The sequence below is a fragment of the Homalodisca vitripennis genome, chromosome 5, assembly GCF_021130785.1.
Source record: "Homalodisca vitripennis isolate AUS2020 chromosome 5, UT_GWSS_2.1, whole genome shotgun sequence".
NCBI lineage: Eukaryota > Metazoa > Arthropoda > Insecta > Hemiptera > Cicadellidae > Homalodisca > Homalodisca vitripennis.
In genome coordinates, this window is record NC_060211.1 from 102955676 (window position 1) to 102972714 (window position 17039).

Below are 17039 nucleotides of genomic sequence, written 5' to 3' on the forward strand. Positions count from 1 at the left end.
ATATCTGTTAGTCTTCAGAAGCACACGGTTTCTTATTATGAAATATTGATATTCAAGTAGAAGCACACGGTTTCTTATTATGAAATATTGATATTCAAGTAGAAAGTGTTACTGAAGGCATTTGATACAAGATAATCATAATTTCTGTAAAATAAATATAATTTTGTATGATGTTGTTATGATGATTGAAAAATGCATTTGAAATACAATACTATTGAACTAGGAATTGTTACTTTGGTTATTGACCACAGTAGTCTTCCTAAGACAGGTTTCTGCATTGTGTATTCATCTGCTATCCTACTGTTCAGTAAGATTGCCTGATGCTGTGGATTGGCTCTTATAATTGTCTAACATCAGCTGGCAGTCTCAGTGTAAACAGAGCTGTTGCTATCAGTGATTAGACCATTAAAGCTGAATTTAATAACAAATGTTGGTAAATAAATAAATGTCTTTTGTACAGTATGACTAGTCCTGTTTATGTTTTTAGATATGATCTACTTTACATTATATACTCATTCTCATTCCCTTAGCAAGGTTTTTTTCCAATATAATCTTCGTGAACATTCCACTTAGTCAGTTTCTATAAATACCTCTAAACATTTATACAGTTATCTAGCCTAATTATTTTAACTAATACATAAATCCTGGGTTTTTTTCTAGATTTAAAAACAACTTATTAGTTTTATATGTCTTCAATTAAGCAATTGGTTTAATTCAAAACCACTGGATATATTAATGTCTGTACATTATATTTATGCTGTTAAATTGTTTGCAAATAGATAAGATATTATGGCAAGTCATTAACATTAAATTTATAATAAAGCATACAGGGTCCAAAATTGAGTAAACACACGTGTGATAGAATAGAATATATTTATTCTTTGAAAATATATATTTAATTGTATTACAATAGTCAAAAATACAAATATTTCACAGTATTTATCTTAAAAACTAAATCTATCCACTCAACTTTCCATACAGCTGCACGCACGCACACATTAATACACATACAAAGAAAAAAATTCAAAATTCGTGGGATCATCCCCCAGGATTGCAACACCGCCTTGAATGTCAATCCCAAGTGTGCTCCATGAACTCACCAACTGAGTAAAAAGCACTAGACACCAGGTAGTGTTTTAATTGGGTTTTTAATTTTTTTTTGTTTTGTTTCTAAATTTAGTGTTTTAGGGAGACTCTTAATTAATTTGATCCCAGCTTGAGAAGAGAGGCGTTCAAATGCTGCTGTTCTATGCTGTCAGGCTCGAAAGCGCTCCCAAACTTGTCTCGTATCTGTGTATATCACTGCCCTGTGTCAAAATCAGAATCAGTCGTTATTGTTACATCAACGTTTATACATAGCGTTGCTATAGAAACAGGTAACATTGTCATAAGATAATGTAACAATGATATATACACATACACATACATACATATGCACATCACCATTCACATATACATATAAACATATACACATAAACATATACACATAAACATACATATAAGACAGCATAACAAATTTAATGTAATCTATGTTAAAATACAATTTTAAAATTCAGGATCCATCAAATACTCATCAATACTACACTCAACTGTGTCAATATACACTGAAATCGACAGTAAAATGAAGTCTCTAAAATGTACAAGCTGGGTAGAGGTAGCAAGTTAAGCTCTCTGAAGGCTCTGATGATGTTACATTCTGTCAGCTCCTTCGATATTCCTTTGTATCAGTTTATTGGTGTAAAGATCTTAGGGCTCTATTTAAGGAAATAAAAATTCCAAGATTTATAGTTTTTGAACACTCTTTAGTGCAACAGAGTTTTGTTTTACTCTGTATGTAGGTTAGACATAGACCTTGCAAATGCTGCATTACAATTACAAGTTGAGAATTAATTAATATACATATTTTTGCCTTGCTCTGTATATATTAAGTCACTCATTAAATAAATGTAAAAGAAAAATTAACTGTGTTTTACTTCTATATTACAGGGACTTGATAGGTACCCCTGTCTGCTGAGATAAAAAAATCAAACATTAGAATCAATGAACTTAACCATTAAATGTGAGAATATTACATCACATTTGACATTATGTACATATATAGGCTATCTAGTGTTAACAAGTTATTGCATAATGTATATAACTAGTTAATTTTTTCAGTGGTTTTCCTCAACTGATAGTGAAGGCAGAGTGTACTTCTTTGAAGAAAACAGCAACAAATCTTCCTGGACTCTTCCAGAGAGTCAGAACGACAACAGTGATGTGAGTATTGCAACTGAAGATGCTATGAACTCAGAGAAACTTGCATAACCATTTTGTATATACACCACTAGTTATATAATTGCGTATATACCATACTAATTAGCTTTGAGTCAAGACATTAGTTAATGAAATAAAAATTGCTTCACTAGAAGGGTGAAGCATGTGCAACTTCGTTACTGGCTTTAATTAACAAAAAGGAAATAGCACAATTACTTCCATCACTTACTGTATAATACGTTAATAATAATATTTACAAGAAGTTCTCGGCCTAACGACAATTTAGTCTAACGGAAATTACCTCACTTATACACAGTGGGTGTTCAACTCAGCCACATAAAAACAATTGAATGTGTTCAGTTGCATTGTTTTCTCGTATTATATTATAACAGTATTATATTCCTGTACACAATTATTACCATTGTCAAATACATGGAGCTAAAGAAACTATTTGTTTCACAAAAATATTTTAAATACTTTCACAGAAATATATTTTACAATATCAATAAGTATTAGCTAAGGAGATATATAAATAGTTGTAATATACTGCTCATATTAGCTCAGTATTGATGTACAAAACTTATATAACAAATCTTTGGTTAAAAAAATCTTGTTAAAAATTTGAAATGAGATACATATAAAATATAATGAAAACTAAGCCATTAACTAACCCTCAAAGTGCAATTGTTGCACCATAATATGTTTCCGTTTTGCTGTGTTACAAACAAACAGTTTATACGATATTGCATTCTTTGTAAAGTAAAACATAGGAAAGATTACTCTATGCACAGACGGAACTGCAAGTACTAATTTGAAAGATAATTAGAAGTATGAGAAATACAAGTCAGCTGAATGAGTCAGTGTGGCTCCCGTCAGCTGAATGTCAGATTTGTTTCTGTTCAAAAAGCTTTGGTGCAACATTTATCTTATTAGGAATTATTATTTTTTTTAATTATACCACATCAATAAAAAGATTTTCTCTGCCAGTCAACAAAACCACCTTTCTAAATGAAGAATGATAAGTATTTTATATTGTCTTTACCTTATAGAGTATGATTTTCTGAAGAAAAAAAAAAAATTTATAATACATGATATTTAAACACATTTATGTATTTTAAACGCTTGAAAATCAACCAGTAGTTTGAAGTGATATAGTTAGCACTTTAAGGAATAATGATAAAATTTTTCTCAAGATCAATAATTGAGTTTGCCAATGAACAAGATATCAACAGTTATTCTGTATATTATTCTTATTATTCAAAGACTTTGACCATTCCTGTTCAATAAATTTTAAAATGTTGCAGACATAGCGACAAAATATAAAGTAAAACAAAATTAACATTACAACAAAGTCTACAATACAATGAAACAATGTAATTTCAGTTGATACAGCTTATGTTGTTTAACTGTTAATATAATAATAACTGATATATAATTTTTGCTTGCATCTCTCAGGCACCAATGAATTTTAATGTAATAGTATCACATTAAATAAAATCCAGTGTTTTAATCTTTTGGAGGAAAAAATATCTCTGTTCCAGTTCCGTAGTTATATTTCAAAAAAAGTGTGTGAGCTCATATCTCTGTATCAGTAAAAAAAAAAAAAAAAATAGAATTCACTAAAATCTGAGCACTTTAATTTCATTATCTTAGTTGTATAGTTTGTAAATAGTATTTTTCAAAATGAAAAATGACTATCTTTCTTAAAAAGTAAAAAATTAAAAAAATCCCGAAATGATTGTTGTAATAGATTGCCACTATGGTATTCAAGAGGTTAGAAAAATAATTATGCTAAAGCAATAATAAAGCCAATATAAACAAAATTTGAGAAACGGCTTTATTTTCAAGTTAGTCAATCGTTTGGTACTCACAATCTTTTGTGTTTGATACCTGACAAAACAGATAAACAAATGAATGGGGTTTCCTTACAAAATGTTTAACTGATTGTAAAGCATCATCAATGTCATATAAAACATTGTTGTAACAAAGAATTAATTATAGACTTTTTAATTCCAGGTCAATGTATCCCATGAAGATGAAAATAGTTCTCTGTCCAATACTGCTGCAATTGAGAAAAGCCTCAATAGAAATGTAAAGTCCAAATCTATGATTTTATCCACCAGGTAAGTTTTGCTAAATTATGTTTTTACTGTAGGTCATCTATGTTATAGAGAATCTCACCTAATTTAATAGCAAAATACTTTCATACGTGCAGAATATTCTGATGATGTAAACTTGCATAGATTGAAAACAAGAATCCTTTAAGATATAATATTCGTATCATCAGCACTTCATTAAAATATTATCAGTCAGTAAGTTTAAAAATACAAAACATAGAGATTGTCTTATTATAAATACAACTAGCTACAAGTAGCTGAATTAGATTGCACCTTTCACTCAGATTGCAAGATATACTCTCAAAAAATATAGTACATTGATTTTACAAGTATTGTGAAGGTCGACAGACTTATTCAGATGTAGAGTTTCCTGGAGAGTCAATATTTTGTGCTTTGAAGAGGCTGCATTACCTTACACACTGTATGTTTAATTTCCTTTAATTTTCAGTGTCTTCTTTTTATATATTATTGACATATTCTGGGAATAATTACAAAACACTGACAATACTAAATAAATAATTTTTTAAGAGGCGTGCTTACCAGTTTGGTACACAGAAAATCAAGTAAACATTTTTTTAACAATTGTTTTATATGCAATCCCAAACTTTTATCTACCAAGGCACTCAATATTAAGGCACTTAATGTATCTAAAACCAACCTTTTGTGTACTGTTGTTACAGAAGCTTGTGACACCTGATTTATCAACTGTAACGCGATCATTTTAACACTATTTTGTATTGTAGCGGTGCTAACCTTCAGGATGCTTCTTCTCAAGAAAAAACGAAGAAATGATAAAATTGGGGCTGTTTTGCAGGATTATCAAATTATTTGTAGCAAAATGCTGTGATGAGATTTTGAGTTTGTTATGCTGGATGGGAATGTGATATTGAGTTTTTTTTGCTGTATGTGGACAGACATTGTCATTAAGCATAACGTGTTTTTTGATGAAAATGTTATAGAGAATCCTTCTTGAAACTTTATGAAAATCTTATGATGATGTAGAAATTGAGAAATATATGTCCACTTTTAGCAACTCATTTATTTTTTGCACTCGTTGGTGATCTTTGAGGGCTATATACTCCATTCTTTTGGCCATATTTTAAAGTTCGTACCCATTTTAATGCCATTCCATCACTCATAATGTTTTGTACATAACACTTAACAATTCTTACGGTGAATTTCAACTGCTTTCACACCTTTAGCCCCAAGAAAATAAATTACAGCATGTATCTCACAGCCTGCCGGGTTCTCTATTGTTGGGGCATTTGAAACATGCATGAACAGATGTAAAATGATCAACTTTGGGTATAATTGTGTCTGTGGCTTGCTAACAGTTGTAAGTAGGAATTTAAAAAAATGGTACTTCCTTAAAAAAAGTCTCGTAAAAGTTAAGTGTGTTTTATAAGGGTTAATATATTATTGAAATCATAAACTACATATGAGCTTATTTCACATTATTTTATTAAAAACTTACATTTTTTTTATTTTCAGGCTTAAAGTCCCCTTTATACTTTTTATGTTAGTTTTTTCATGTTTAAAAAGATTCTTCTTTTTAATAATAATATTTTTGATCATTTTCTGAAAGAAGCGTGGCATAATTTATATGTTTATTATGCCAGTAATTGAGAAACCCATAACAACCTGTAGTTAAGGTGTTCTACAATATCAATATAACAATCAGTGTTGTGAAATTGGTTACAAGTTAGAGGCACATGGTGTAAGGGAATGTTCGTAATTTCCACTCATTCCACAATTGAATGACTTTGCAACACTTATCAGTTGACCCCTGTAGATCAAATTTAATTTTTTAGATCAAGGTTATAAAAACTGTGGAAACTTTTAGAAACTGCTCCCTCACCCAATAATAAGGTAGTCCCAAATGGAAGCCAGTTGTGTCAGAGATAAATACTTAGTAATGAACATAGTTAGTGTCAGTGAGTGGTACTGGTGGTGTAGTTAATGATCGATAAATACTCACTGATTGATCCTAACTATTTGGATTTAATATTGGTTTTGCTGAAGAGTGTTGCTAAAGTGTCTAAAGAGCTTTGAAACATTCAAGTGAAGACAAGGACTAGAAATTGGACAAAAATAAAGTACTGTCTTATGCGAATGTAGCATTTGGTAATTCTTATAAATGGGTAAGGTGTCAATTTTACTGTGTGATTAATAAATTAGTATTTAGTCATTATAATAATAGTCAATTTATCATTTTCAGGATTGTTTACTCAGTGTAATACATTGGTTTGGTTTAAATCACAAACAATCATCACTTATTATTAAAATGTATACATGTATACTGTTTTCCATCCAAATTATCTTTCCTTCTCTTTATTTAGACAACATCTATGGCTTAGTTTCATGGAATTTTCCTTTTATAATATATGTGTGAAACAAATATGGCTCAGAATCAGAATAATTTTCTTTTTCTTTACAAAATGGATAAAGTCAGATATAAAACAATGCATATCACAAAGTATTAAAATAAAGTATAAAATACAATATACAATAAAAACAAACATTGTACATGACTAGATAACTAATCAGCTCTGAATTCAGAAATGTATCTATTAAATAAAAGGTTCGAGAGGTGAGCCGTATAGAAATTTTTGTTTTTAAAGTATGTAAAATCTGGTACTTTCATATTTCAGAGGGCTTATTAAAGAGCTTGATTTGTAAATGTTTATGACTCTTACTGCGTTTAGTTAACGAAGTTGTAGGCAGAACTGTTGATTGGCATGCCTTGTGTAATAATTATGTATGTCATTAAAGTTTATAAAATCATCTAAACTCTCTCAAATACATATTAAGTTTTGAAAAATAAAAATACACAGAAGAGTAATAATATTATTTGTAATAAAATATGATTTACAACTATCCCTGCAACCCATACAATACAAAATTCGTATAGTCCTCTTTTTCCATAGGAAAACCTTTTCTACGTCTACACTATTACCCCATAATATATTTGCATACAACAAATGAGAATGAAAAAAGCTAAAGTATGTAATTTTAATTAAGTTAATACCAATACAGCTCTTAAGTTTGCATAATAGAAAACAAACTAAAAAACTTTGAAATTAAATAATTTTTATGTTCATACCATGTAAAGCTTATGATCCAATGTAACACCTAAAAGCTTTACTTGCTTCAAAATATTCTTTTATTTCAGTATTTCTTAGAGAGATAAGTATACTTTCAGTTTTATTTTCATTAATTAAAAAAATATATTAAACTCAAACCACAAAGATTGCTGCATTGATTGTCCTCTTGGTGTTACCAAGAACCTCATCTATACTGTTGCCCTTTACTACTATAGAGGTATTGGTCTGCGTACAACACTATACAGTATTACTACACAAATTGATCGGTAAGTCATTGACATACAGAATAAATAAGAGGGAATTAAGGACAGAGCCCTGTGGTACCTCACAGCAAGTTTTATATAGCGGTATCAAATAGTAGTTTTCCCAAATAGTGAGAGTTCTAACTATTAAAAGCTTATTAGCTACAAATAATAGTTTCTATTACTAAATGTTTAAAAGAACTCTTGCTTTTCAAATATCTGCAAATTTCCACAACAATTTTATTCTTTCACATTGTCTATAATCAATATTGAACTTTAAATAAAGAATATTTCCTTCTTTGGAACATTTTTTACTGAGTATTCTGGATTTGTATTGTAAAAACAAAATGTACATTAATTCTTAGACATCTTTAGCTCTAAAGTATTTGAATTTCAGGTATGAAGAGCCACCTTCTCTTACTAGTTCTACCCACAACTGGCCTCAATTATGGGAAGGGACTATGGTGAGTTTTCTGTAATAGTAAAAGATGTAAAATTCATTGTATCAAAATAACAGATGGTGCTTAAAATCTGTTTATATTTTGATATACGTATTGCTGATAATTTTTTAAAGTTAAAACAGTATATTTTAACTGAGTTTCAATCAACTAATCAAATTTATTTTTTATAAGAACATAGTTATTAACAATTTCACCATCATGGCATGCATGCCAAGTCAAATTTTCTATGTCTAATCTAAATAAACAAGAAAAGATTTATTTAAATCAACATAAACTTATAGATCAACACTACTTGTTCGGAAAATATCATCAAGACAATAAAAAGGATACTTAAGGAGCCAAAGGTACAATGTTTTGTTTAAATGTGTTAAATGGAAGAGAATTAATTTTTTACTAAACAAAATTATGCACTTTTAATGATATTACAATATGGCTATTGTGAGTTTTGCTCAATCGATGGAAATCTATTAAAGTGTGGTTTTTTCTTGGGGTATTAAATCTATGGGTGTTTAAAATTTAAGAAGTTGGAATTATTAACATTGTAAATAGTTAAATCAAATATATACAAATTAATGATAGTTTGAATTTGTAAATTAATGAACAATGGTTTTACAGTGATCTTGGGTGCCTGAATTGCCAAGATTTCTTATTGTTTTTTGTAAGAGTAGTAACTCCTCAATTCTTGAACAATTACCTAAGAGTACCAATCCATATCTAAAAATGGACTGAAAATAAGAAATATATGCTGTTCTTATATAATTTTTGGGTACAACCTTTTGTAACCTTATTAAGAGGTAAATAATACGTGAAAGTCTAATACTCAAATAGGTCAAGTGTGAGCTCCACGTTAGATGGTCATCAATCTAGACACCTAAACATTTTATGGAACTAACAAATTTAGTAGGAGGAGAATTTGAATTGAGTTTTAGGTTGAATAAAAGGTTTTTAGTTTTATCTGTGTTTAGTAAAAAACCATTTGAGTGGACCCAGTCTGAGGCAGTCTCTAGGGTTTTGTTGGTCAAAATGTTAAGATTATTTATATCTTTATTAATATTTATATACGTCAATCAATACATTGTTTTATCAATGAATAGACATGCACCCAATGTAATGGTATTTGAGGAATAATGGGTAGCTGTAGATGGAGCATAAACTACTGAATGAATGTGTATTGTTATATACTCATTAGTCATTGTTGTACAAAACTTGCATAACACATCCTTGGTTATCTTGTGAAACTATTATTAAAAAAGGAAACTTATGTTCATTATTGAACTTAAAATCTATAACTCTGTTACATTAGGATTAGACCATTATCATATTATAAATGTAATAGTATGACATGATATATACAAACTATAATTAAATATAATTACAACTAAATAAAGATCAATCTTTTTTAAAGGTTAATCATTGAGTTTCCATATGAACAGGATTATTTTATGACTTTTTTGAACACTAATTTTGTATATTGTTCTTATTTTTAAAAGAATTTGACCATTCTTTGTATGTTCAGTAGACATAATAAGCTAAGCTAATTTTTCGGAGTTTTAATCTGTATATCAAAAACTTCTGCATCATTTAAAATAAAAGTCTCACACTTTTCCAGCAATAAGTTATGTTCAGTATTAACCCTTTCATGGGTATTGTGTAACAGACCCCTGTGGTGAAAAGTAAATTACAATCAACAGCTGTAATAAACCTCTGTGGTTAAATTAACGTTTACAGTCAACTGCCGCCTGTTAATTTTTTTGTACTAGTGGTTTATTATTTGGAATTTTTTGAAACTCAATAATTATCCTTCTTGTATAATATACAATCTTCAGAAGACATGAAAAATATTAGTTTTTTCAGCTTGGAAGTGTTCGTACCTGTTTGTAGTTGCTAACTGCTAATAATGTAACTGCTGATTGATAACATTATGTATAACATAAACTGTCACTACTTTACTTTTATAAGAGGTCAGAACTTCAGTTGGTGTCATTTTTCTTAGATGTGAATTTATAGAACATAATATTACATATAATTAACAAAATTTAAGATTAACCTTTTCTAAGTTTTTTAAACATTTTTATATTCAATTGTTTGGATATCACCAAAGTTACATTCACTTAAATTTTATTTGATTAATTCTTTTAATCGTAAGAAGATAGTAAACAGTTTAGTTAAAACAGATTTAATCAATATTGACATTGATAACACAACTTAATGTTGTTTAATATCAATAATATATGTGCTATTGTTGTAGTTTATGATTATGTGTGTAAAATGCTAGTAAAAAATTTCAGTATTTATTATAATAGATCAAATAAAAAAAGTTTTTTACTCCCACTATTTATATTTTTATCTTTTAAGAATTCTTTTGAAAGCCTACTTTATACAATTGAGATACATTTTTCTGGTCTAAAATAAAAATATTAAGTTTTTTATCCAAATCTATGTTCTAAGGCTAAAAATTGCTTTGGCCTTCTTGGGACTAACCACTTATTATGAATAAAATATAGGCATTCTTGCAGATCACTTCCAAAATGAGTCAGCTTTAACAGGGTTAATTGTTTTATTAATAATTATGTGTTATATTTTATTAATAACAGATTGTTTTTTAAAAATTGGTAACTTTTTGTATGAGTTAATAAAAATCTTGTAAATAATTTATAAAAGAATTTTTAATTGAAATTTAGCGTGGGTTTTGATTGAAAGAGTTTTAATATATCAATGTCGTACAATGTTATTTTTCTTCAGATTATTAAACATGATGGTAAAGTGTATGTTTATTAATTGCTTATTTCTTTCTCAAGTGCGTTCTCAAGGAGGGGCCATTGAACAAAACCAAAATAACAGAAAATGGTAAGAGAGTGAGGAAGAATTGGACATCGACTCATGCCGTTTTAACAGAATTACTATTGCTGTTCTTCAAGGACAACAAAGGATTCCCCTCCATGGTTTGTATAACTTATGTCACTTTGTTATTTTTTTTATTTTTTTTTAACCCTTTGCGTGCCACGGCGACGATACATCGTCGCCAAAAACCCTTGCGAAAAGTGCCACGGCGACGATCCGTCGTCGCCGTCTGTTATCGTAATTTTTTAACGCTTTATTTTTCATGAATTCTTTTCACAACCAATATTGTTTTATTTGTTAACTATCCTGCAATAGATAAATAATAGTTCACATGGTACTTTATATTAGTGAAGTTAAAAAAATCACAGAATAATAGAAGCAACAACAGCTGGCGGTGATCAACCGGGCGCGTAACATCGTTGGCGCGTAAACAACTCGCTACGTATAGTATGCGTAATATCTAAAATAATACGTTCGGTCACATGGTTGTGTTTACATCGTTTTGAGGTTAGGATCTCTAAAATGATTTTGTTAAATTGGTATCTCCCGTGCGTGCGTGCTTGCGTGCGCGTGCGTGTGCGTGATTGCGTGCGCGCGCTTGTGTGTGTGTGTGTACATATTTTTTGGGAAAATATGAAGAACATATATTAGATATACTTTAGAACCAAAGGATAAATGTAAGTAATGCATTAATTATTTTTGTTTTAGTGTTGTGTTACCGGTACTGAAAAATGATTTTTTCATTATGTACATAATTTCAAGCATTGTTATGTAACTATAGTAATTATATAAAAAAGTTAACCATTATTTTTTTTCACATTAACAATGTTATAAAGAATATTTAAAAAATTCTTCCCATAGTAAAATTGTTTCTTATTAATTTGTCAAAAAAAAATAAAAACTAAAAAATAAAAATTGCTTTATACATTTTTTGGTTTTGACATGCCAAAACTAATATTATTTTATGTTGTTTCATTTGTTTTGTAACATTTTATTGTAATACAATTTTCTACAAACATTTTAATACCTGTTTCATAAAAATAGTATGAAAAATAAAAAAAATATATTGTTTTTTTTTCCGGAAGCCCGGTAATACTTCTTATTATTCCCTGGCATTTTTCGCATATGACTTGCAATATAGTTGCTAGTGCATTTCTTTTGTACTAAATTTTTTGCCTTGTGGCATTCAAAGGGTTAAGGAAGTGCCATGTTGAAGTATAAAAAATCAAGTGTATACATTTTAAAAACTTTGTTTTGACATTAGAGCCAGTACCTTTCTCTACTACTTTTCTACATAATATTAATTAATTTATCACATAGTACAACACGGTCTTCCTTGTAGAAGTCAGCCGCGTTTTAACAACTACAGTAATACAGTTATTTTGATATCATTATGACAGCCATGTTGATGACCACTCAGATGCTACTTAAAGTGCAAAGATAAGTTGTTGGAAACAAAACAAATCCCTTACTGTGTTCCACATCCTTTCTTTTGGATTAAATGTCACAATTTTATTAAGGTTGTGTTACCATGAGACAGAATATCCACAAGTAACACCCTCTTCTTGTCCCAAAACACAGTACACATTATTGTCTGGGCTGAAATATTGTTTGAACTTCAAGTGTTTGTGGGTGATGTGGGATATGAGATTGCTACTTCAATTCTGGTGTTACCGGTATTCCGTCATCTATGACAGTAAAAACTCTTCACCTTCATTATGGTATCACTGTAGGAAAGACAACATACCGCATAAACATTTTGTGCTCAACATTTTCTGTACTCTGGTTGAGCAAAACTTTCAGAAACATGTTGTCATAATTTCATACAGAACATTTTTTAAGATAGGAAAACTTGGGGAGGCCAGGAATCAGGGCTAAGGATTTGAAAGTAAGAGAGTGGAAAAATGACCTTGACACCTGGAAGTGCAGATCGTATACATCCAACAGACATGATGGCGTATAGTGATTGTTGTGATAAGCAGGAAGCCCTTTCCTGTTAAATAATTTCATGTGATCAACCCTAAACCCCTCCCCAGGAAGGTTTACTTCTGTCTGGTTTATACCTACCAATAAAACCTATACTAGGTGTAGCAAAAACCATTGTGTCACTTAAATCCAATAGATATCTCGGAGAGGCATATCACTAGTGTTGATAAAATGGAGTGAAAAGGGTTGTTTAATAGCTCTAGATGACTGTTGGATAGGGTGGGGGTCCCTTAATGTTAAATGTTTTAAAAGTTTGAACATGAGAATGTATGGCTTCCTCTGCCTGTTTTTACTGAAAGAGACTGGAATAGAGCTAGTCCCCCTTTTTCCAAGGTGACATGACTGACATAGTGCCTGAGTCATCATGGGATCTAGACAGGAGGCAGTACCAACCCCCGACACTACCCATTTTGAATATCCTGTAACTACCTCTGGAAGCAGTGCAAAGGTCGTTTTTTGACATGGCTTTAAAAATGAGAGATGACAAATCGTGTTTGGTCAAAATGAATGAGCAGTGTGTAATAATACATTATTTTGCCCACATTAGGCTGTAAGTTTTTTTTCCTGTAAATATCATGTAATTAACCCTAATCAGTATGGCTGTGTGCAACGCAGTAATGAGCTAATGATAAGATGATATGTGTCAATATTACATCATGTATTTTGGGATTCCTAGTTAGCGAATAGTATACAATGAGAATAAAAATGTTGAATGAACCACACTTTGAAACAGTTGAAACCGTGTCTGGTGTAAACAGATGAGTGGCAACGGGCGGCCTGAGCTGAGTGTGGACCTGAATGGTGCTGTGGTGGACACAGGGGACAAGGTATCCAGCCGTAAGAATGTCTACATGCTGAGTACAGTGCTGGGTCTTCAGGTGCTGATACAGTGTGACTGTGCGGCTAGTGCTGAGCAGTGGCTAGCAGCCATACAAGGGGCCATTGACAACTTAGTAAGTGTCCTGCTGAAGTACGTTGAGCAGTAATTGGGTTGTACTAAAGTTTTTGTGATGAATATAGCATCAGTCTCTGAACAATATCCATGATTAAGTGTTACTTATTATATATATATATAATAAGAAGAACAACAGAAGAAGAAGTAAGAAAAGAAGAGGAGGTAAGAAGTAAGGAGTAGTCATTCTGTTCTATATGTGGATTTGTATCTGCAATACAGTATAAAAGGTATATAGTGAATTAATATACTGCAATTTGCTAATGTACAATGTAACGTTGGTTCCATATTACCTTTTGGCCTGAGCCTTGAATGACATATCAAAATCAATCCGGACATAATTTCTTTATTATTTCTTTAGAATGATTCCGGAAGCAACTAGGAAATACACACCCATCCAACCAATACCAGAAAAGTATATCAAATCTCTCAAATACAATGTTACAAGATGAAATGCTTGGAAACAGAATGTATATATGTACAGCTTAGTTTATTCTTACAAAATGAATTATTTACAATGTGGAATTAGGCGTCCTAGCCCTTTTATTAGATCTCTTTTGAATAATTTTATTAAGTAAATATATTTTTTAAATGTAGTTTTTATATAGGTTCTGAAACTATCTTACAAATATTATATTATTAAATTAAATAACTGATTTAATAACAAGCATATGCCATCAAAACCTACATACACCTGAAAATATTTAGATTTGAAATAGTTGTTATTAATCTATTGAAAATTAATGTTTAGTTACTGTGATAGGGTGTAACCTTCTGATTACTACGCATACCTTGTGTACAATTGAGACTTTTTCAGCCCTCAAGCACTGAAGCCAAGGGTCTCAGAGCTAAAACTGAAAGCCCTTCTGAAGACAGCAAGCTTGGTGCTCGTATCAATCGTTCCAAATCTATAAAATGTGAGTTTTTTAATTTAAGAAGACGTAATTTTACGATTTTGTAGTGATGTTAGGACTAAGGGGCTTCCTCTTAACCTATGAATGTAAAACCTATGAACCTAATAACAGGAACTAAAGGAAAGGAGATAAATATCCATGTATGGATATAAATTCCTCAACCTTGAGGATGACATACACTAAACTATCAGGTGCCAAATTCCGTCATCATCATCATCATCACTAACCTGTGAGTCACATCGGACTGAAATAATACATTTTTATGAGTCATTCAGGTTATAATATGAGAAAGATTACCAAATTTAATCCACAGTGAACATGTTAGCAAGGGTATGTGTTTCCTGTCAACTTACATATTGGCATATGAATGACAGAACTGCTGAGTAAAATTAGTCAGTAACAGAAACTACAGTTTAGTGGTGAATCTTCAGTGACATTTGTCGTTTATAATTTGTATGCAAGAGAAGTGAGGTCAGCCACTCCACTTGACAGCTCGTTAGTTTGCCCAGCCTCTCTCGATTTTTGAAAAGAAAGTGTAAAGCAAATCTATGTATGATATGGCAGAGAAATATGTGAAAAGATGAGGAAAGGTACAACACATCTTTGACTACAGTGTAGTAGAGTTGTTTCCATTGTTTGTGGAACACAAAAAAATGTTTGAACTAATCTATAAAAATTTAACATTCTATAAAGAATGTTAAATTCTTCGCTGTTTGTGCGCTACATAATTTTAAAATATGCATAAAGTATTGGTGACTTTTTTACTCCTGGAAAACATGTTTATGTTAAAAATTTCCTCCCCAGGAAAACCATCTTATAGTGTCTCAAAATATCACTGTACTGAAAGGTTGATTTTCCACAGATGAATGTACGGATTATTACTTAGATAAAAATATCATACAACTTTGATATAAAATTCCTCAAAAATTCATTACATAAATATTACTCTATTTCCTGCTGAGATTACAATAAATGTTTGAGTTCTTTTAAACTGTATTTCAATATTATGGTTTCAAAATTACACACACACATACACATTATTTTTCTCTTATTTAGAAACTGTTTTACAAAGAATACATTTTAAAAAACAAATAAAACAAATTTTAATTATTTAAATTTTGTTCTTAAAGAGATGTCTGTGTTGATAATAGTAATGACTTGTTTATTTTTCAGTAAAACAAAGAAGTGCAAGTATAGAGGATTTATCAATCAACATGGCTGAGCGCCAAACCAAGATTAAGGAGAGGTTAAAAAAGTTTTTTATTAGAAGACCAACAGTAGATTTGCTGGTCAAGAAAGGAATATGGAAAGGTATGTGGTACAAATTATTAGGTTAATTAATTAGCAATTAATCTTTTTAATGAGTCAAACCTTCATTATTAAAATTTGGATGTTGCCTTTTCAAAACTCTGTCTACCATGGATATTAATTCTTTCAAATGTGCCAATAGAATGAGTGAAATTACTTCAAAATGCTTACGCTGCAGAGTTAGTGCTTCAATCATGAATAACTATATTCCTTTTGCTCAATTCTAGCCATTTTATTGTTTATTTGGGGTAGGTTTTCATTAATTTTTGTTAGATTGCATCACAATATGCTTCTTATAGGATCATTACATACCAACCATAAAGGAGAAAAATTAGTAAGTGAGAATTCAGATATATACTAATATTCAATATAATGTAGGTTTCTTAATTCTAAAGTGATCAATCAATCAATTTCTTTATTTGTTATTTCATAGAAAAATATAAAGGGGTAAAAACAGTTTACAAAATGTAAAATTACAATGTTGTTGTTAACTCTAGAAGTGACAATGTAAAATCAAATAATTTATCGTGACATACAATTGAATTAATTATCATTGTTGATCTCGGCTAGGCTGTAGTTGGGTCATTTTGTCATTCTTTTGGTGGGCTCCCTCTTCAGGTTCTGCCCTATAATTCTTCTCAGTTGGTCTAGAAGATGATAATGTAAAATTAAAATGTTATCTTCGGATAGTTACATTGTAAAACAAAATAAGTTATCTTGATATACAATACAATCAGTTTTCATTGTAGTATCAGCTAGATTCCAGTGGATCTTTACAGATTCCCTTATGTAATATTAAGAATTGGTGGAGGAGTTAAAGCATGTAATGGAGCAAGGATTCACACATCCGTTAGGACA

The 17039-nt window shown here is 30.3% G+C and overlaps 1 protein-coding gene across 1 annotated transcript in view; it reads left to right on the plus strand.

Annotated features, from left to right (window-relative positions):
- LOC124362600 (rho GTPase-activating protein 12-like) overlaps positions 1 to 17039 on the plus strand; it is a 59661-nt gene that overhangs the window by 31696 nt on the left and 10926 nt on the right. Inside the window, exons 5-11 of the mRNA XM_046817245.1 lie at positions 2158 to 2259; positions 4273 to 4379; positions 8117 to 8183; positions 10979 to 11122; positions 13766 to 13960; positions 14777 to 14876; positions 16047 to 16184. Coding sequence (XP_046673201.1) covers positions 2158 to 2259; positions 4273 to 4379; positions 8117 to 8183; positions 10979 to 11122; positions 13766 to 13960; positions 14777 to 14876; positions 16047 to 16184 — 853 coding nt within the window. The remainder of the gene's footprint in view (positions 1 to 2157; positions 2260 to 4272; positions 4380 to 8116; positions 8184 to 10978; positions 11123 to 13765; positions 13961 to 14776; positions 14877 to 16046; positions 16185 to 17039) is intronic.